This window comes from Pipistrellus hanaki, assembly GCF_964339955.1.
Source record: "Pipistrellus hanaki genome assembly, chromosome: 2".
NCBI classification, from domain to species: Eukaryota; Metazoa; Chordata; class Mammalia; order Chiroptera; family Vespertilionidae; genus Pipistrellus; species Pipistrellus hanaki.
Genome location: NC_140504.1, coordinates 166,010,523 through 166,033,834, shown reverse-complemented (window position 1 = coordinate 166,033,834; position 23,312 = coordinate 166,010,523). Strand labels below are relative to the sequence as shown.

The 23,312-nt window shown below is 39.1% G+C and overlaps 1 protein-coding gene across 2 annotated transcripts in view; it reads left to right on the top strand.

The window, feature by feature from the left end:
• Positions 1 to 1,298: 1,298 nt before the first annotated feature.
• SPATA6 (spermatogenesis associated 6) overlaps positions 1,299 to 23,312 on the top strand; it is a 54,800-nt gene continuing 32,786 nt past the window's right edge. The window contains exons 1-5 of one of the 2 annotated variants that reach the window (XM_084873514.1): positions 1,299 to 1,533; positions 11,036 to 11,173; positions 12,733 to 12,781; positions 20,341 to 20,382; positions 21,411 to 21,535. In XM_084873514.1, coding sequence (XP_084729640.1) covers positions 1,483 to 1,533; positions 11,036 to 11,173; positions 12,733 to 12,781; positions 20,341 to 20,382; positions 21,411 to 21,535 — 405 coding nt within the window. In that variant the 5' untranslated portion in view covers positions 1,299 to 1,482. The remainder of the gene's footprint in view (positions 1,534 to 11,035; positions 11,174 to 12,732; positions 12,782 to 20,340; positions 20,383 to 21,410; positions 21,536 to 23,312) is intronic. The other variant, XM_084873513.1, reaches the window with a different exon arrangement.

The window sequence follows — 23,312 nt, the reverse complement described above, 5'->3', positions numbered from 1 at the left end:
AATAAAATATATTTTTTAAATAAGAAACTATTTTTTAATAGCATAAAGAAAAACTATAGCCCTAACTGGTTTAGCTCAGTGGATAGAGAGTCGGCCTGCACACCGAATGATCCCAGATTCAATTCCCGTCAAGTGCATGTACCTTGGTTGCAGGCACATCCCCTGTAGGGGGTGTGCAGGAAGCAGCTGATCCATGTTTTTCACTCATTGATGTTTCTAACTCTCTATCCCTCTTCCTTCTTCTCTGTAAAAAAATCAATAAAATATATTTTTTAAAAAGAAAAATTATAAATACCTAGGAATTAAGTAGCCTCTTTATGCAAGAAACTTGAAACCTCTAGTAAACAGCATAGAATATGAGCTAATAAATGGACAAACATTTTATGTTCTTGGATAGGATGATGTAATATTCCTAAAGATGTCAATTTCCCAAATTAGTCCATAAATTTAATGCATCATAATAAAAATTCCAGCTGGACTGCTTGCGGGACCTGATGAAGGTACTCTAAAAATAAAATGAAGCAATAAAGGATCACAAATAGCTAAATCAATCTCATTTAAAAAAGAGAGACTTGCCACACAGGATATTTAGAAGTCATAGTAATAAAGCAGTGTGATACTGTTGCAAGAACGACAGACAGGAGGCTGGAACAGAATAGGAAACTTAAAGACAGAACTTGAGGTAATTCCTATATGACACAGGTGGTGCCACAAAGCAATAAGGGGAAGTTTAGAAAGTCGAGGAGACATTGCTGGGAAATCTAGCTCACTCCGCAGAGGTAAAACAAATCAGAATCCCAGATTCCTATCTAACATCATGTACACAGATTGAGTTTTGACCGGATTCAACATCAAATGTGAAAGGTTAAAACTGTGATTCTGCCTTTGACTTGGGCAAGTCTCTTCTCCTATTTCCTCAAGATGTCTTTGCAAACTGGATAGTGAAATTCAAAGGAGAAAGAATAGTTATCCTTTATATCTGGGGAAAGTGATGCCCATTGTGCTTCCCCACGTGAGAACTCGGGACTCGGAAGTCCAACTGTCTACCTGTCCCCTGTCCCATGCCACACCTATTCTCTCCTTTGTCCGGTTCTGGGCTCACAGTTTGATGTCACAGAAGGTGACCCGACCTCACCATGCCCCTCTGAAGCCCCGCCCCCTCAAGCGGCCCCGCCCACTCCAGCCCCACCGAGCCCCGCCCCCAGCCGCCCGCCTCAGCGTGGAGGCTCCGGCGCGTCCCCGCCCCGCTGCCCGGCCACGCCCCTCCGCCCCGGCCACGCCCCCCGGATGCCATGACAACGAGTCTGCGCCCCGCGCACCGCTGCTTCTCGGGCGGGACCCAGGCTGGACCGCGGGCCCCGGCCTGGGGGCCACAGCTGCCACCGCCGCCTTCGTCTCCTCCCCGTCCCCGTCCCGCCCGGCGTCTCCTCGCCTCATTCGGGCCCGCGGCCGGGGTCCCTCCCCGCCGCCCCTCCCGCGCGGATGCCGAAGGTGAAGGCGCTGCAATGCGCCCTGGCGCTGGAGATCCGCTCCGTGAGTACCGGTGACCCCCTGAGCCCTCACCGCCTGGGTGCCAGTGAGCCGAGTCACCTCAAACCTCCTTCACTCTCCGAGCCATCCTTAGGTAGCCTAGACCCCTGGCCACCTCCGTCTTCCCACCTCCAACCTGAGCGCCCTCCCACTCCTGTCACGTAGCGGCCTGGCCCCCCTCAGCGCTCCTCTCTTCATCCCAACTTCCACTTGCAGTTTCTTCCAATCATTTCAATTATGTTTCCCCCACTCCTCCCTCCGCCAGCTCAGCTTTCCAGTGAGTTATTTGGGGGCCAGGCTTCTCTCTTTCTGCTCCTGTTCTAGAGAGTGTTATTGGCCCGGCTTGCTTCCCTCCTTTCTGGGAGTTGTGAGGGACGTAGGGGGGTAAGATGGACTTTTTCCAATTTCCAACTTCTGATTAGGGGCCTTTTATTCTCAGTATTTAAAGTCGAACTCTTACACCCAACAACTGAAGTATGCCATCCTTTTACAAAGCACCTTGCCACAGCATCCTCTCTCCTCCCGGAGCCAAGCCCCTCAGAGATCATTGCAGGCCCCTTCAATCCCCAGACCTTCCGGGCATTCAGAGGCAGCCTTTACTCCTTCCCGTTACTCCAAGAAAGACCTGTAGAGAGAAAACTACCTTTCTCTGAACGCCCTCCGGAGGACCTGCAAGTCCACGCAGTTCCTCCAGCTTTGCCAAAAAGGGACTCCATCCCCCCAACCTGCTGTGCAAATCCAGCCCGGTCCTCCCTCTAGTGCGGGGCTTGGACCTCTCCGTGCCATGAGAAAACTCCCTTCCCCGTTCTCTTTAGAGAACCCCCTCATTCTCTTCAGATGAGAGCTGCCCCTCTCCAAAGAGCTTTTCCATGCCCCAGTTTGAGACCTCCAAGCAGTTTGGAACCAAACATGCCTCCTTCGGTTTCTTTTCTCTCCTCCCACCTCTTTCAGTCTTCTTGTCTCTCCAATCACTCTTTTGATCTCATCAAAACTGGAGTGGGTGAGGAGGGCATTTCAATGTGCAACATCCTTCCCTGGGGTGCTGCACCGCGCAGCCCTCTCTCTTCCTGCACACCCTGCATGCAAGGTTTCTCTTTCCACTTAATCCAACCCCGGCAGCACCCCCCTGTCCTGACAGTCCCGCCCGAGGCTGCTGCAGCCTAGTCCCAGAAGCCTCCTGGGAAGTCTCGGGACTGTTTTGGGTCTTTTGTTAGGTCTTAAAGAAGGGAGGCTGGGTGGGGCAGCCTGTGAGGCAGGGGTGGAGGAGATCGGTTTCTGGCGCTCTCCGTTTGCCTTGAAGCCAGCAGGGATTTTTCCCTCTGCTGCGTTGGGAAACTCCATAGCCCTCGCCTCACATGCTTTCGTTCCCAGAGCTGCCAACATTTGGCAAATGTTTTGTAAAGTGAGATTAGTTCAGCAAAAAAATACACAAAGTTCCCTAAACCACTCTTTCAGGGCAGTTAGCAAAACTCTACAGGCTTTGTGACTGGCTGCTGCTTCTGCTTGCTAGCCAATGGAGTTTTGCAGCCTGATGAGAGCCGGGGCCTGACTGGCTGGCTGGCTCTGCTTCCCTGCCTTGGCTGATACAGACTTTCTAAAAGGAAGTGCTTGGTTGTGCTCAGACTCCTGGAGGAGTCTGAGAAACAAATGTTATTTCACTCTTCTTCCTCCTCAGTATTGGTTGCACTACACAAAGTGAGTGACTGTAAAATGGAACTTTGTTGTTCATGGAGGCTTAAGAAATTATGCAGGTGGAAACATTCCTGTTAAATTTTTTTCCCCCACCAAACTTTTGAGTCACAGGATTTTACATTTTTAAGAAATCTTAGCTATCATTGGATTTATTTCTTTTTACAGGTGAGAAAATCATTGAGGCATAGCAAGATTATTTTTCTAGAGTTGCACAGCTTTTAAGGGGCACATCTGCAACAATGTGTTAAGTTTTCTGACCTGTACAAGCCCTGTTGTTAAATGGCTCTGATGCTCAGAAGGAGCAAAAAAAGGGCCATTAATAACCATACAAATGTAACACTTTTGATTAACTTGGCTTTGGTTGAATAGAGGAATTATTGCATCTTTTCTATTTAGATGTTTCTTTTCAATTTAATTTAATTTTTGCATTTATATATAAGGCATAAAATGATATTCTTAGAGAAGTCCTGATGCCAGCCCTATTCAAACCTATTTCCCATCTTTACTAATCTGCTATTGATAACCATTTTTATTTGTTTTTCATTTATTATTCTAGTATTCCTTTTTGTAATAGAGTCAAGTAGATATACATACCTGTACAATAACCCAACCCATGTTCTTTTTAGTTTCATTTTTTGAACAATAGGTAATATGATACATACGCTATTCTGCACTTCTTTTTTTTACTTATTAAATCCTGAGGATCACTCTACAACTATAAAAGATGGCATTTTTTCTTTTTATTGACATTTTTAATAAACATACAGAATAGTTGGAAGAATAGTGAATAGCTATATCCCATGAGATATGCCCATTAATTTATTTGCACATACTGTAATGTGTATATATAATAAATATATTTTGCTGAAAAATTTCAAGTAAATTATTGATACCATGACATTTCACTTCTAAATACTTCAGTATACATCTTCTAAAAATAAGGAAAGTTTTCTACATAACCACAAGACCATTATCACACACCTAAGAACTTAGTGATGATTTTTTTAATATCTAGGCCATGCTCAAGTTTCCAGGTTGTCTCAAAAATGAATTGTGTAGTTAATTTTTTCATACCAGGGTGCAATCAAAGTTTACATGTTGCATTTCCTTATTAAATATTTTTAATCCATTTTAACATAAAGCAGTCCTACTTTTTCATTACCTAGACATTTCCTTTCTCCCCTCTCCAGACTCCCTCCCCAATGAATTTTGATAAATTCATATGCATGTAACCATTACTCACATCAAGATTTAAAACACCTCGATCACCCCAGAAAGTTCCCTAATACCCCTTTAAACCCCATGCAGAGGGAACTAATATTCTGATTTGTCTCTATAGTTTATTAGTACTTGAACTTCATATTCAATGGGGCCACTGTAGTGAGTCATATTTTGTAGCTTCTTTTGGTCAGCATATTCTTAAGATTCATCCATGTTTGTTGCTGTGTTTATCAGTGGTTTGTTCCTTTAGATTGTGGAGTAGTATTCTGTTGTATGCACATATCATAATATGCTTATCTGTTCTCTGTATTGATGATTATTTGGATTGTTAACAGATTGTGGTTGCCCGGGGTAAAGGTCCTATAAATAATCATTCTTGTAAAAATCTTTTTGTGTACATTACCTTTTGAAGAGATGGGGTTCAGATATAGAATAGTCTATGTTGTGTTATTATTTAAATTTTTTGTAGTGACATTTAATTTGCTCCCCAGTTCCTATAAACTAGATATTAGATGTTTTATCTCTCCTTGCCTGTTGAATGTATGGCACTCCATTCTTCTCTCCCCTTATCTGCTCCATGTTTATTTTTGCTGCAGTTTTATATTAGTGGTAATCTTGACGTTTTGCATTGCTCAACAGAGCCATCTAACTTGAGAGAAAATATATTGCTAGGAATCAAGTGTGGCTTTTCTCAATGAGTCTGGAGAATGATATGATATTCCAAGTAACTTTTTTTTTTAATTTAATTTATTTATAGGTAATTCTCATGATTCAAAAGTTTTTTATTTATTTATTTATTTATTTAAATAAATTTTTATTGTTCATATTATTACAAATGTTCCTCCACCCGCCCCCATTGCTCTCCTCCACCAGGTTCCCACCCCACCCTCTGCCCTTTCCCCACCCCCCATTGTCCTCATCCATAGGTGCACAGTTTATGTTCAGTCTCTTCCCACATCCCCCTCTCCCCTTTTCCCCAAGAATCATCAATTCACTCCGCTTCCATACCTCTGATTCTATTATATTCAACAGTTAATATTGTTCATCAGATTTTTTTTTTAATTTCCTTTGTTTTTAGGTTCACTTGTTGATAGTTACGTATTTGTTGTTCATAATTTTTATTTTTATTTACTTTCTCTTTTGAAAGAACCCCCTTCAGCAATTCATATAATTCTGGTTTGGTGATGATGAACTCCTTTAGCTTTTTTTTTTTATTAGTGAAACTCTTTATCTGACCTTCGATTCTGAGTGATAGCTTTGCTGGATAGATTATCTTTGGCTGTAGGTTCTTACTATTCATCACCTTGAATATTTCTTGCCATTCCCGTCTGGCCTGCATGGTTTCTGTTGAGAAATCAGCTGACAATCATATAGGTGCTCCTTTATAGGTAACTACCTGCTTTGCTCTTGCTGCTTTTAATATTTTCTCTTTGTCTTTTGCTCTTGGAATTTTAATTATGATTTGTCTTGGTGTGGTCCTCTTTGGATTCCTTTTGTTTGGAGTTCTGTGCGCTTCCTGGACTTGAAAGTCTAATTCTTTCACCAGGTGGGGGAAGTTTTCTGTCACTATTTCTTTCAGTATGTGTTCGATATCTTGCTCTCTCTCATCTTCTGGAATCCCCATAATTCTGATGTTGGTTCGCTTGAAGTTGTCCCAGAGGTTTCTTACATTATCTTCAATTTTCTGGATTCTCTTGCCTTCTTGCTTCTGTGGAGGAGTGTCTTCTGGCTCTTTATGTTCCAAATCTTTGACTTGATTCTTGTGATCTTCCATTCTGTTTTTAGGACTCTGTATAATATTTTTTATTTCAGACAATGTATTCTTTATTTCTTGTTGATCCCTTATCATTTCTTGTTGATTCCTTATTAATTCTAGTTGATCCCTTTTCATATCCTCATAGGCCTATGGACCTTTTTTAGGAAATTCTTGAAAAATCTTATAAGCGTAGATTTGAACTCTATATCCAGTTGCTTTTTGTCCTCCATTTCTTTCGTTTGTGATCTATTTCGTCTTGGCATTTTCGCAGCTTCCCTGATGGGGCGGGGTTTCAGGGTGGAGCCTACAGCTTTGGCTTCCGTCAGCCCCACCCTATGCGGCTCCTGAGTCTCAGGGTCCTTCAGTACTTGCTGCAAGCGCCTCTGAGAGAAAGGTGCCCTTGATTTTCGCCTGCTACCAAACAGTCTAGGCTCTCCCCCAATGAGCCCAGTATTGGGGTTCAGTTCAGTTGGAAGTGGAGTTGGAGGTGGCGTTCAGAGCAGTCTGGAGCCCCTGTCTCCTTCCTGCCAGGGCAATCCCGCGGCACAGCCAACCGTCTCTGTGCGCAATGTGCGCGCCTCTGGGACCTCCTTTCGCCACTCCCCCGGGATTCCGCCTTACAGCCCAGCTCCTTATGGATGAGCCTGGGTCCTCGGGGTCTGTCCTAGAACTGGGGTTCAGAGCAGTCGGAACTGGGGCCCAGCACAGTCAGAGCTTTTATCTCCTTCCTGCTAGGGAATGCCAGCCAGGCACTCAGCCTCCCTCCTCTCCGGCTCTGTCCTCTCCGCGCACGCCTTGTGTCTCTGTACCTTAGGCTTTTACAGCTCCTCCGCTCTTCCTTCTGGTTTTCTCCTTGCTTCTCGTTGTAGAATTTCCAGTCAGTCTACTTTCCTGTAGTTCTGGGTAATGTCCATTTTATATTTTAGTTGTATTTTATTGAAATTGTGTGCGGCTGCGGCTAGGTGTTTACCTGTGCAGCCATCTTGGATTCTCCTTCTCAAAAAGTTTTTTTTTTTTTCAAGTAACTTGTTTTTAAAGAGTAGCAAAATAATATTTCCCATCACACTTTTAATATTTGAAACATCTGTACCATGAAAAATACTTTTTCTTGGCATAGATGTTTTATTATTTGTTTTCTTGGTACAGATGTTTTATTATTCACCAGCTCAGTTTTCATGACATTATTTGGGAAAATGGAAAAAAAATTGGAGATATAAGTGTAAAGCCCAATGCCTGGGCAATGAAACAGACTAATTTGCTTTTCCTGAATAGTGCTAGTTTAGGGTTAGTTTATCTGTATAATTCCAACTTTTCCTTCTCAATACTCACTTTACCCCATTACCTCACTCAAATTATTGATAGCACTGGGGCAAACAGATCTGGGTCCTTTTCAGTCACTACTCAGCTGAATGTGGCCCTTGTCCACGTTTCTGTGGTGTGGTATCTCAGTTTCCCTGCAGTTGGTGGTAAATTTACCTGCAATATATAGACTTTAAAAAATGCTTTGTAAAATATTTCAAATTTACAGGGGAAAAAACATGGATAATGTGATCCCCCCCCCCCAGCCCTGCCCTGCTTCCCCTGCCCCCACCCCCCCCACCAATTTAACAAGTAGTAGTATGATTTACATGTTTGATACAGATCTTTGTTTTAAAGGCATACAATGTTACAGATCTATTTAAGGCCTCTTTGCACCTCTTCCAGATCTTGTTTTGCTAGATTTAAGGTAATCAGTATCCTGAAGTAGGAGTATGTTCTTTTCATTCAGGTTTTTGTATTTTTACTACATATTTATGTATGTCTAAGTATTACCTACACTATTGATTTGTTTTAAATTTTACACAAATGGTATCCTACCGTATGTATCCTCCTACAAACCTGTTTTTGCACTTCACTGTTTTTGAAATTTGTGTGTTGTTTCTTGCAGCCCATTTCCTTAATTGCTGTGTAATGCTGTTTGTTTATATGAGTGATTTAATTTTTATGCCCCTGTTGATGAACTTTTAAATGTCAGAATTTTCGGAATTTTTAATATTACAGTGCTGTAGTGAGTATATTTGTACATGTCTCCTGGTGTCCATGTGAAACAGCTCAATGGTATTATAGCTCAAAATGAAACAGCACAACGGTGGAACTGCATGGCTGTGGGGTGGTCTAGGGCGAGGCGAACTCAGGTATGGCCCCTCTCCTGCTAGACAGCTTCACCCTGCTTGGCTCTTTCCGCTCTGCTCTGGAAGCATGGGAGAAATGAAGACTTCCATCTTTGGAGGAAAGGGAAAGTGTCCTTTCTAAGCCAGAGGTAAGGTGACTTATATAGAGAAGTCCCCACCCCAGTCCCCGAGTGGTCAGTCCTCATGCATATAAGGACTGCAAATCCTCACGTTTTGATTGCTTCAAAATGTGCTGTCCCGATTGGTCAGAATGGAGCTGCTCTGATTGATGGATAAAGATGCTCTGATTGGATGGGGGAAATCTCAGTCCTGTTGGTTGAAATACAACTCCAGGAACTCCTTTGTAAGGGCTGGCTCAGACTGTAGGAACACATTGCAGGCGGCAGTTCAATGCAAGCTTCTCTCCAAAGTGCCACTTGTGGGAGAGGCCTCTTCTTAGAAATGGCTAGTGGGTTCTGTTCTTTATTTGATTTTATTTCGTTTTCAATTGGAAACAGTTAGCTCATTCATGGTAGGTACTTCCGCGCTCTTCCCCCTTCCCCGCAGGGTCCACAGCTGCAATATCATATCTTTGAGCCAGATCATTTACATGTAGAGAAATATGTTTCATTATAAATTATTTTTGTACTTTTTTAAGTTTGTATACTGCTGTGTACAAAGGGCATGAAGTCTTCGTTATTTATTAAATGCAGTAGTCTACTAATATTGCAGGTAATGGTTGTCAGTCTAATAATGGTAGTTATTACTGAATAAATGCCGTCAGGTACTATGCTAAGAACTTTGAATGTATTGTGTTGATTCCTTTACTGTGTGATTTTAAGTAATTCACCTGTTCTTTCTTAGGGCTTTTTTTGTTTTCATATATGTAAGAAATAAAGCGAGCCCCCAAACTCAAGGGTCCTGGTAGAAAACAAAACATACTCGGGAGCCAAGCAGCAAGGCAAATATCTTTACTGTGCAGAAGGGTGCATATGCACATGGTCTGGGAGCACGCGCACACTGAACAGGCTTCCTGCTGGGCTTTTTCATCTTGACCCATGTGACCTGTCTCTTACTCTTGATTGGAGCTCAGGTGCACAGTTTTTTACGATTGGCTAATTCAAAGGAGAGGTTGGCCTTTGCCATTTCAAGATGGCGGCCCCCAGAGGATCTGCCAAGTCACACAGTCCAAAATGGCCACTGTCTAAACTGTTCTTTGACAGAAAAGATGACTTTTTCATTCTCACAATATATAAAATATCAAAAGCCAAACAATCTTTGAGCTTCTTCTTAATAATGAAAGTTGGTGTTTTTAGGCACATTGATGAGCAAAATAAAATTTCTGTCTTCAGGGGATGTATAGTCAAATAAAAGAAGTGAGATGTACCTATTAAATTAAAATACCTGGTGACAATAATTAGGACCTTATGAGCACTACAAAATGCTAAATCTAAAACATTTACTTGCATATAGTAAATTAATAATCAATATCAGAATTAGATTGAATGAATAATGTTAACTTGTGAATCAAGAGAAGTTTCTCTTTTTGTAAGAAATGATAGTTGGTGCAAGCCTTGGAGTAAATTAGGAGATGGGATGAAGTAGTAAGGAATAATAATCCAGATAATGGAAGAAGGTGAGGCAAGAAAACAATGTGTGTGTTTAGAGAATAAATACACACATTGATCCTATTATGAGGGGGTGTTGATGACAGTACTATGTGGGTAGGTTAGATTCAAATTTTAGAGAGATTTTAGGATCCTCAGAGCATGTGTGATCACTGACACTGCCATAGGGTAGGGACTGCAGAGATCACACTGGATTTGTTAGAAACCCCACATTTTGTGCCTATACTTTCTGTCAACCACAAGGATAATTGAGTGCAATTTTATATTTAAAAACATTTTATTGGACTATAAATGAACAATTCCCTTGCTTTGATACTTGGTCATATTGCTTTTGATGAGGGTGTATATCAGCTGCTATTTAGGGTAAGACAAGTCAACTTCGTGCTTTTTAATGGTGTTTTGTGTGTGTGTTTTCAATAGGATAGAGCTTTATTTCTGCTGATTCTTAATCCTTGTGATTAAATGATGCTGAATAAGTTTATGTCAGCAGTCAGCATAGAGTGAGCTCCTAAGGCTGACTGTTTAGAATTATTAGTGTCTGTCCTAAGAATTACTGCATAAAACTTCAAATATGGCACAGATAACCAAATGGAAAATCATAGATTTCTCAGAGGGATGGAAATTATAAAGGCATTTCCTTTAACTCTGTCAATACTTAGAATCTCCATCTTTTTATTTGTGCATTTTTATTAGCTTAGCAGGCTAGTGTTTTTTTTGTTGTTGTTTTGTTTTGTTTTGTTTTGTTTTTTAAATATATTTTATTGATTTCTTTACAGAGAGGAAGGGAGAGAGATAGAGAGCTAGAAACGTCGATGAGAGAGAAACATCGACCAGCTGCCTCTTGCACACCCCCCACTGGGGACGTGCCCGCAACCAACGTACATGCCCCTGACCGGAATCGAACCCGGACCTTTCAGTCTGCAGACCGACGCTCTACCACTGAGCCAAACCGGTTTCGGCTAGGCTAGTGTTTTTATGTAATGTTTTGTAAGTCATTTAGGTAGGGCAGATCAGAAAATTTATAAAGCAGTTACATGCATCTACCTAATTTCTTTCAGGTAACTTGTCCAGGAGTAGTGCTGAAAGACAAGGAGGATATCTATCTTAGCATCTGTGTGTTTGGCCAATATAAAAAGACACAATGTGTCCCAGCCACTTTTCCATTGGTCTTCAATGCCAGAATGGTGTTTGAAAAGGTGAGTTCAAATCTCAGATCAAAATGAATGAACAAAAAGTGAAAGTAGTTCCACACTTTGAATAAAATCCCAGAACCCAAACTATTGTTGCTACCATGTACTTTGATTTAATTCAAAGGAAGATTTGTCACATGAATTTGGAGGCTTGAAAATAAATATGTATTATATTATACATGGAATCAATTACCTCTTTTTTCTAATGGATCAGTTCATTTCTAAAATTATCATAGTGATAAATATAGCATTCAAAATAATCATTTTAAAATAATCATTTTTATAAAAAAGAGAAAGGAAATGGTAAGAACAGATCATATTTTATTATGGCCGTCTTGTGATACTTCCTTCTAAAAGTCTCATTTCTTCCTTCTCCCCAAACTGCTGCTTTTGGTTATTATCAATCATATTTCTCATTTTAAAAATTTATTTATTTCTCTATTTCTCTCTTTCTGTTCTTCCTTCCCTTCCACCCTCTCTTCCCCTCCTTTCCCCTCCCCTCCCCTCTCTTTTCTTCCATTCCCTTCCCTTTTTTCCTTTTTCCTTTTCTTCACAATAATTACCCAGTACCTGCTCTGTTGCATGCACTTTTTAAAGCGCTGGGTAGACAACATCTTCCCCCTCTCGGAGTTTTAGCTTAATAGGAGAAATAGACAAAATTAAGTAAACACATAAATAATGTAATTTTAGATAGTGATAAGTGTCATGAAAAGAATAAAGACTAAGGGATTAAGGGGATTATCTACTTTAAACTGGTCACAGAAGGAATTACATTTAAGCTGAGCCTCAGTTATGGGACAGTGTCAGTTATTTGAAGGTCTAGGCAAGGGAAAACATTCTAGGCAGAGGAATCCTATATAATAAAAGCCTAATATGCAAATCGACCAAACAGCAGAATGATGAGTAAAACAACTGGTTGATTCACACTGACCACCAGGGGGCAGATACTCAAGGCAGGAGCTGCCCTAGCCCATAGGCCCCAGGCAAACGAAGGCAGGTGCGAGTGGGGGACCCCTTTATCACATAGCTGGTCGCCCTTCAGAGGGAGGTGACCAGTGGCAGCAGCAGCAGCGGGAGGTCGGGGATGGTGAGCAAGCAGCACCAGGCTGGCAAAGGTGGGTGCCAGCAGGTCCTCCGATTACCCCACCAGTTGCCCCACAGATTGGCCCTGATTGCCAGCAAGCCTAGGGACCCTACCTGTGCACAAATCTTGTGCATTGGGCCTCTAGTAGCAAATATAAAGGCTTCCTGTTGGAAATTAGCTTGATAAGTTGGAGGAACACCAAGAAGGCCAATATGATCACGGTAACAAAAGAAAGAGAAGAATGCTAGCAGATGAAGTGTGAGAGGTTGGCAGAGGCAGCGGTAATGTTTGTGAAATCTCCCACAGTGATCATGGAAGCAGAAAGGAAGTGATAGTTCTCTGTAATGTCAAAAGTTTTTTTTGTTTGTTTGTTTGCTTTTTTGGTTGGGAAAGGAATGTTGGGCATGGGAGGGAATAAGTAATAGATATGTGTCTTCATGTCCTTTTTTCCTCCCTGTTTCCTCTCCATTCTCTATTCTAGGTGTTCCCTGAAGCAGTAGACCCTGGAGATGTGGTTGCACAACTTGAATGTAAGTTTAATTTTTTAAATCTTGGTTCTAAGACATTTTAGAATCATGCTCTTTAATCCTGAATTGGATAAAAGTTAAAAAGGGTTTAATAAGAATTTTTTAAATTTTGAGCATTTTTTTTTTAATTTCAGAATATACCTGGAAATAATGGTTTAAAAAAAATACATGTACTACAGAGAGGCTGGGATTCCCCCCCCCCCCAACACTGCCCCCCTGTGTTTGATCTGTAGAAAACAAAAACAGTGGGTAGGAAGAGATCAACCAAAGAACTTATATGCACATATGCATAACCCTTGAACACAGACAGTAGGGTGGTGAAGGCCTCAGTGGAGTGGTGGGGGCAGGCTAGAAGAAGTCAATTAGAGAATAAAAGGAAAATATGTAATATTTTCAACAATAAAGATTAAAAAGAACACTTCTTGAGAACTATTTATTAAGATAATGCAGATTATGTAAGAACAGAGATTCATTTTAGGTAGAGCTTTTCCCTGAAGACAAAAATATATCTTTACTCTCAGTGTATTGCAAATCAAAAGAGTAAATAATAGAAAATTGATGTAATGATAGTTTAAAATACATATGATTTGCCCTAGCTGGTTTGGCTCAGTGGACAGAGCATCAGCCTTCGGACTGAAGGGTCTCAGGTTCAGTTCCAGCCAAGGGCACATGCCTGGGTTGTGGGCCCGATCCCCAATGGGGACATGCAGGAGGCAGCCAATCCATGATTCTCTCTCATCATTGATGTTTCTATCTCTCTCCCTCTCCTTCCTCTCTGAAATCAATAATAAAAAATAAAATACATATGTTTTACATTTTGAATTACATTTAAAGTTAATAAATTATTTGAAAGAGACATTTTCAAGGCTGTTGATAACAGTAAATTCTTCAAAGTACCAGGAATCAACTGTAAAATGGTATAGCTATTTGTGAGAGCAGCAATGCAAAGGTATACTCATGGGGATAAGTTATTTGAGCTCTGGGTATGAAATGAAAAGCTCTGATGTTTATTCCTATAGTTAGAAATGGATTAGAGATCACCAGATGGGTCTAATATGGAACTGTGGTCTAGTATGGAACTGTGGTATAGTATGGAACTGTGGTCTAATATGGACCGGTGGATAAAAAGGTAAAAAATATTGGGTATCATTAGTGTCAGTCATCTCCTCCACACCTTCTCCCATCCATACCCCACTGGGACTTTGACAATGTAGAAACATGGAACCTAGAACCATGCTAGAATCTGGGCGTATACAGAGGGATCAGGGGAGCTCATTGCCCTACATTCAGGGAATTTCTAATTTAGTGACTCTTCTCCAGAGAATTCACAACCTGAATCTTATTTTTTTTTAATAGCTGTTCTATCACTAGGTATTTTGTTTTTCACTGTGACAGACTAGCTAGGTGGAAATTTAGTGCCAGTGGGTATATGACTTTTAATATATCCTGAACATTTTACTCAGTATCTGGGAAATTGTGTATCTTAGAAAGTAAGGAGATAATTATTTTGTTATCCTGAAATTTTTCTGTTATAAAAATATTTATCAAAAATTGAATCTAAAAACTAAAACAAGCAAACAGAATAGAAACAGAATTTCCACTTATTCTCTACAGGAATTGTGAGTCACATATATCATTTCCCATTATGTAACATACAAAACTAATGTGTGCTGTTTGTCTGAAATTCAAAACCATTAATTATGTTATTAAATATGTTACCTGAAAGCAAGTTGAGTGTGGTCTAAAATGCTCAAGGAGATTCCAGTGTCCTCTTAATTGGACAGTTTGGTAAATAGTCTTTATCTGAGGTCTCAGATAAAGCACTTACAACAGTTCTTGGCATACAGTAAACACTTAAAAATGTACCTTATTATCAGAGGTATGTTATTATCATTATCGTCATTATTAGAGTATTTACCATTTCCATTTAACACCTATAAGGAAAATCCAGAGGCCCAGAATCACCTAACATACTGGGGAAGTATATGTTTATGATATAGAAAATGATATTAAGAGCTAATACTATTAAATACATAATAGGGACATTTTACATTCTTAGAGAGGCATTCTCCTTAAGGAGATGGTTTTAATCCTGTAATTTATCAGAATAAAATTAGTTATAGCTAAAACTATACACTGGAAACCATTTTTTTTCTTTTTTTTGTTTTGTTATTTTTTATGGGAACCATTTTTAGGCAAGAAAGAGAATGAGCCCTAACTGGTTTGGCTCAGTGGATAGAGCATCGGCCTGCGGACTCAAGGGTCCCGGGCTCGATTCCGGTCAAGGGCATGTACCTTGGTTGCGGGCACATCCCCGGTGGTAGGTGTGCAGGAGGTGGCTGATCGATGATTCTCTCTCATCGATGTTTCTAACTCTCTATCCCTCTCCCTTTCTCTCTGTAAAAAGTCAATAAAATATAAATAAATAAAAATAAATAAAAAAAAGAAAGAAAGAGAATGAAAAGTTTCTACATATTTGTTGAAACTGGATTTTCATCCTTTCTCACTGAAGGTTTAGATTCTGTTCTACACACACATACACACACACACACACACACACACACACACACACGGTATACTTCTACAAATACACTCCCTAAAAAAGCTGTTCATATGATAAACATAATGCTTGCTCCCTCACTTCTTTCCAGTCCCTGCTCTAATTTATTATCATAAAAGAAGGCCTTTTCTCACCAGTGTATCTAAAATAGCATCACCTTTTTGTCAATATCTCAGTCTCCATCTCATTCATTATCTTTAGGGTGTTCCTATTTTCTACACCAGGATATTTTGCAAGTAAAATAGCATGCTTTTATTTTTTATTTTATTTTTAATATATATTTTATTGACTTTTTACAGAGAGGAAGGGAGAGGGATAGAGAGTTAGAAACGTCAATGAGAGAGAATCATCGACCAGCTACCTCCTGCACACACACCCCCACCCCACTGGGGATGTGCCCTCAACCAATGTACATGCCCTTGACCAGAATCGAACCTGGGACCTTTCAGTCTGCAGGCCGACGCTCTATCCACTGAGCCAAACTGGTTTTGGCAAAATAGCATGCTTTTAAAATTTCCACCAAAACAATAAGAATAAAAGGGTACTGCTCAGGGCAAATAGTGAAGAGTGTTCCTCCTGAATTTCTTCTTACTGCTATGTTCTTTATTTTTTATTTTCTCTTTCTTTATAATGACAGTTTTATAAGACCAGAAAAATTTCCTGTTTTGTTTGCTATATTTCTAGTGTGTATGGCAGTGCATGGTATATGCTAGGTATTTGATATCCAGGGAGTTAAATAAAATTCATAATTAACTGCCTCTCACTATTATTTTTATGAGTGTTTGAACTATCCTATTGAGAGATACCATTTGTAGTGTCATAATTCTTTGGTTAGGAAATATATTTTGTATTTCAAAATTTATAATATAATAGCTGCTCTGGCTTCATTTCCTTCAACATTTGGATATAAAGGAGATATGATCTTTTTTTATATTGCAGTAGATTACTAGGTGTCCCTAGTAGTTTTTCTTCCCTGTAGGGAAAAATGTTGGTTTCATTAGAGCCCCTGCTTTTCAGCTTCTGGGAATGGGTACTTACCTGGTGTTTGGAATATTTAAAATGCTCTCAGGTGGAGAATAAATGCTTGCCTGGATCCTCAAGAGAACTTGTAGGACTTTGTATACATATTTTAAATTTACAATGGCAAGTGCACCCCAACCAATTCATCTTCACCTCTGTAGTTAGGGCAGGTAAATCGGTGTTTAGAAAAAATAATTATTGGTCTTGCTGACACTGAGGGTTAACAGCCTTCTGGTATTCTCTCAAGGTATTTCCTATAGCTTTTGGTTCACTCCATGTGACTAGGATTTCTGGATTATTGCAGTGAATTTACTTTTAACTCATACTGAAAGTACATGAAAATGAAAGTTCTACAGAGGAAGGAGAAAAATTGTCATTTCTTAGTTACAAGATGAAGGGCAACTATGAGGTTAATTACATTACATGTTCCAGTAGATGTAATTTACATTAATTTAGGGTTGGTTTTCAGCAGCATTATTTTTTTCTATAAAGCTTTTCCTTCAATAATTTAAGGTCTTTCTTCCTAAAGTATTTTTGCCAAAATATAGTTTTTAAATCAAAGGAATAAAATGTTTTTTTATAGAAACCAGGAAATAGTTTTTCTCAGAAGTTAATCTGTGTTCTTATGATAAAATGTAAACTGAACAAACTCAATTACTTTTCGGGCCTTTTCTTTACAGCCGAGATGTTTCAGTAACAATATAACCTACACTATTTATTCCATTAATTCACTTGTTTGGCAGTTAATCATTGTGTCCCTGGTAGATTCAGAAGGTATAGAGTATTTTTGTTGCCAGTGGAAATGGGGTCCTTGTGATGTTGGGAGAAAAGCATTTTGGAGACCGTGCATGAGAGGATGTAGGGTACTAGCAAGGTTTATTAAAGCTGGAGCAAACACAAAGCACTGCCCCAGGTTCAGCTCCGTCCTGCTGTAACGAAGTCTAGCCCTGTCTTCATTGAGCCCATAGGAAAGGTCAGGGTCCAGAAATTCTGTGCCATTGGTTCAGTTCAGTTCACTGCAGTCTCTGCCCTTATCCAGCTAGCTTAGCCTCTGCTCCTGGCTGTTCTTCCATGGTGCCATGTTACCATATCCAGTACTCCGGCTTGCACTTGGAGCCTGATTATAGTTCAAAATGGCTGTGAGGCCCTCATGGCTGCTACATAGAGAGGGGAGAAATAATGTGCAAAAAGATATATAGGTAGGTAGCTAGATAGATACGGATTTGTTGTTCCATTTATTTATGAATTCATTAGTTGATTCTGGTGTGTGCCTAGGATTAAACCTTCATCCTTGGCATCTCAGGACAATGCTCTAACTAGTAGAGATACCCAACTAGGACTGAAGAATGATCTTTCTAATTACTCTCTAATTTGTCTTTTGGTCATAGAGCATCCTGATTTTTATTTATTTTAACAGTGTATTTGTTTCATCTCTTTTAAAAAAGGATATTTTTCTAAATATTGGGATTATTGTCTTCCAGACTTCAGAAAATACCATTCCATTGTCTTTTTGTTTCCTTAGTTTCTATTGTGAAATCATCTATCAATGTTATTATTTCTTTCTCACAGGTATTCTGTCATTTTTCCAATGGTTCCTTTTAATAGCTCATGTCTTTCTTTTCCTATAGCTTTATTTTGATGTGTCCAACTGTATGTGTGTGTGTGTGTGTGTGTGTGTGTGCATTTTAAAATATATTCTGCTTTGTGTTTGTATCTTGATATCTTTCTTTGCATACATTTTTAGACATTACCTTTTTTAGTATTCCCTTGCCCCTTTCTCTGCTCTCCTTTGTAAATCCAATGATAGTGTTAGGCCCTCTTACTCTATCTCTTTTCTTCTCCTCTTTCTGTTCTTTAACTTTTGGCTTTCGGTGCTTCTCTCAAAAAAAATTTTTTTTTTGGTCTCCCAATTCTAAAAATCTCTCTTGGGTCATTTGTAATTTGTTGATAAAACCCATTCACTGTGTTTAATTTTGGGTTATTTTATTTTTGTTAAAATGTTTTCATTCTGTTTATAGTGGTCTCCAGTTAGCTGTTAAAAATTCTCAATCTTGTATTTTATTTTATTGAGCATATTAAGCATATTTTAAGTCTCAGTCTGATAAACTTTTTTTTCTGAATCTCCTGTTTATATGCTTTTATTTTCTGTGATCTCTTTGTTTTTTTATCTAAATGCTCATTTTTTCTACTGACTTAGTCAGTTTTCATTGAATGTCAGACTTTGAATATAAAAATTATGGAAATAATTTGAAACGGAGAATATTTTCCTTCCTGACCTTTACTTGTGGTAAAGACTTGTGATTGTTTTAGCAGATTACTAGGGGGCACAAGCATTTCTGGATTACCTTAATTCAGACAGGATTTTGTATGATTCAGATTTATGTCTCAGTTACTGTCTTAGTATGTTTGGCCTGCTACAACAAATACCTATCATAGACTGGTAGGCTTATTAAACAATAGAAATGCATTTCTCCCAGTTCTGAAGCTTGGAAAGTCCCAGATCAAGGCATCAGTAGTTTCCATGTCTAGTGAGGGTCCATTTTCTATTCATTGATGGCCATCTTCTCTCTGTGTTCTCATGTGGTGGAAGGAGCAGGAAAGCTCTCTAGGGTCTCTGTTATAAGGACACTAATTCCATTTATGACTTTACTCTAATTATCTCCCAATGGTCCGAACTCCAAATATTACATTGGGGTTTAGGATTTCAGTATATGAATTTTAGGGGCTACAAATATTCCGTGTATATCTATTTTTAGTTTATTATTTACTCTTGTGGTTTATATTTCCAAGATCCAGTTCTATAGTCTAGCTCAGTGGTCGGCAAACTCATTAGTCAAAATATCAACAGTACGACCATTGAAATTTCTTTTGAGAGCCAAATTTTTTAAACTTAAACTATGTAAGTAGATACATTGTTATTAACTTAATTAGGGTACTCCTAAGCTGGCCTTTGCTAAAAACTCAAAGGGCCAAAGAGCCTCATGTGGCTTGCGAACTGCAGTTTACTGACCACTAGTCTAGCTAGTTAATCAGGCCATTATCTCTGCTCTGTCTTCCCAAGGCCACGGTACTCCAATTTGTGTTCCTCTACTTCATGAGAATATTAAAAGCTAAGAGAGAACAGAGGATTTTTAAGGCAATGAAAATACTATGAATATTATTTATAATGATGGAAATATGTCATTATACATTTGTCCAAACCCACAAGGAGTAAACAATATGGCAAACTGTGGACTTTGGGCAATTATGATATGGCAGTGTAGGTTCATCCTTGGTAAAAAACAAAATGTAACATTCCCGTGAGTGATGTTGATAATGGGGAGGCTGTGCATGTGTGGGGGCTGGGAATACATGGGAAATCTCTGTAACTCCCTCTCAATTGTGTTGTAAAAGTAAGACTACACTAAAAAAAATAATAATAAAGTCTTAAAAAAATCAGAAAGAAAACCCCACCGAGGGTGGAGGGTTAATCTATATTATAGATTCGTAAAGTCACAAGAAACATATCAACAATATACATATCAACAAGTAGGTCCTCGGGTTATGTCAGAGATCCGTTCCTATGGTGCTATGTAATGTGATTTTCGCTCTAAGTCTGAACCCACCTACTTAAGCATCTACCTCACTCACATGGAGCACATACACAGCAGTAATGAAGTGACACAGTTAAAAAATTTAAAAGAAAGATAACAATTCCTGACCTTTACTTGCGGTAAATAAATAATAAAAAACATAAAGGACATATGTACATATGCCAAAATGACGGAACTTTTTTTTATAAATAAATGGGAGATGGTGACATAACCACAAAATGACATATGTTGAATATCATGTAATTCGAGGACTATCTGTATATGTGTACACACACACACACACACACACACACACACACGTAGTCTACCCAACAATTACTTTGACTTTTAGATACTTCTATAGTAAAGTAACTAACTTTTGTTTGTTTATTAATTTGTTAAACTTTCAGATGATACAGCATTGTTTGAGTTGATTCAACTAGTTCCACCAGGTACTGTATTATATTTGATAAGGTAATTGACATGTGAACCCATTTCAATGAAATGCTTTTTAAATATCTCATATTTTCCTCTTCTTCCCAAATTAAGAACAATGTTGAATTTCTAGTATTCTTCCACTATGTGTAAAATATCAATAGACCAAAATAATACATATAGAAAGATCAACATAAGTGGCATTTGAACATACTTTTCTAAAATTGAATCAGTAGTAATGATTGAAAGCAATATATATATTATTCTAATGTATTTTGTGACTTTCATAAAAATTGACAGGTTTTTGTGATTTTTCTAAAACTATATGCTTTTTTGATAGTTATCTGTTTTTGTTTATTGACTGCTATTGGGAATTGAGGGAAATAAAATCTTACCTATTTAGCAAACATTACAAATCCCTAGAATAGGTAGAGTTACAATATGGAGGATAGTTTTGTTTCTATTATTGATATCTTTGGTTATAGAAGAAATCTGTCTTAATCAAGTACTTATTTATGTGAAAAATAGAAAACTTCATTTATTGAAAACTAGTTATTTTTAAAAAAATTGAATATTAAATATATATCTAATTCAGATAATCACAAATTCCAGAAAATGTCTATATATTTTTTAAATATATAATCTAATAACTTATAGTGACAGGTAGAAAAGAATGGGAGATAGAAAAATTTATAGAGATTGTAATTAAATTTCAAATCTGTGAATGTCATAGCAACTTGATACATTTACAGAGCTTCTTTTTCTAAGGAACTCACAGGTACTCATTAAATTTAGATGAATATTCTCCCTTCTACAAAAGGAGGTAGGGATAATCAGTAATATGTGCTACATGTCTGAATAAGGAAATGTGTTAATCTATTGAACATAACTTTAATTTTCTTTTCATAGAAAAAAAAAAAAACTATGACCCTGAAGCAGGTATTATTTCAGTAAGGCATCAGGCATTTATATATTGTATCTGATAATTTGGTTTCTAAATAGAATATTTTGTTAAAATTTGAATCACAGGGTATCTTTCTTGTAGTGGGTGAAACACTGTCTACATATGATGAAAATACACGAGATTTTATGTTCCCGGGTCCAAACCAACTTTCTGGACACCATGATTCAAACCGCCAGGTTACCATGAGGAGGATTTCTGGCCTTCGAGTAAGTGCTTACTATTTTCTGAGTTAATTTGTGATGTAGGATCAATGTTAAAAACCACCACAGAGCCCTCAATACCTTTACCACTCCTCCCACCATTCCTGTCTGTCTCTCTGTCTCTCTTCTCTCTTTTGTCCCCTTAAAAGAAAGACCAATAAACATTTGGAAAGATGCTCAATTTCATTAATATTTAAGGAAATCTTAATTAAAATAACTATGTGACTTTATTTGTATAGCCATAAAATGGTAAATTTTAATAAATCTCACATCAAAAGTGTGAAAAAAGGAAACTCTAATGCTGCTATGCCACATAAATGGGAACAATCAATCACAATTCAGAATTATCTAGTAAAGACAAAGATTCTCATAGCCTATGATGTTCTAAATATATGTATTAGAGATATATTTTCACTGGTATACTAAGAGTCTTCTTAGAAATGTTCTTTAATCCACTGTTTATAATAGTGAAAAACTTAAGTGCTCATTAAGGAATTTAGATAGATTAATTACTACTATGTTCATGTAATGGAAATATCTACTCTAATAAAAGAGAAACATGCAAATTACCATCGCTCTGCTATGCTACCAGCCAATCAAAGTGAGTATGCAAATTAACCTGAAAATATGGTGGCAGCCCTCCCCCTGTCTGCTGCTCCAGGCCTGTGGGGGTCCAAGAAGTCAGGTGCCAGCGCCTGAGGCTGGCTACAGCCTGGGGGATGAAGAGGCCACCTGCCCCCTGATCCCAGGACGCAGACAGCAGCGGAAGCTTCACATCCACCTGCCCCACGTCCTGGGGGGAGACAGAGAAACCAGCCCCAGTGCCTAAGGCTGGCTGCAGCCTGGGAGATGAGAAGCCACCTGCCTGGTGAGCCAGCTGGAGAAGTCACCCACACTGCATCCCAGGGAAGATGGAGAAGCTGCCTGCCTGTGGTCCAGGCGCCAGCACCTGCACTGGCTATGGCCTGGTAGACAGAAAATTCGCCCACTCTGTGGCTGGCTGTGACCTGGGAGATGGAGAAGCCACCCACCCTGCATCCCGTGTGGCTGCAGCTGGCCGCGGGCTGACCAGAGGAAGGGAAGTCCAGATCCCAGGTGCCTGTGGTTGGCTGGAGGATGGAATCCTATGTCCCAAATGTGGGGCCCAGGCAAAGGTGGTTAGGGGCAATCAAGCCATCAGGGGAGCAGTTAAGAATATCAGGGTGGCAGGCAGAAGAAGTTAGGGACAATCAGGCAGGCAGGCCAGTGGTTAGGAGCCAGCAGTTCTGGATTGTGAGAGGGATGTCTGACTACCAGTTATCCCCTGAGGGGTCCCAGATTGGAGAGGGTACAGGCCGGGCTAAAGGACACTCTTCCCACTCTCCCCCACCCCCCATTCATGAATTTTGTGCACCGGCCACTAGTATATTTATATTTATAAGCTGCATTACGACAACAGACTCCCTATCCTTCTTCCAACTTCTTTCAGCTTTCATTGGATGATTTCAAAATATTTTCATCCCTGAAAATGTCTTTCTTTTAGAGAAAATGAGAAGAGCCCCTGCTGTTTCAAAGAAGAAAAAAGCAAAAGTTAGCTAGCTTGAAATAATTTGGATTTTTTTTTTTTTTACTAACTTTAAATATATACTAGAGTAATCTGAGAAAGGAGAGAGAGGTAATATATGAGTCAATATGTTGAATTAAGTAATTTCTCTTATAGGGGTGAGTTTATGATAGCTCTATCCTAGTAAATAACAATTTCAGCTTGCTGAAAGTATAAACATTGACTAACTAGCAAATCTAT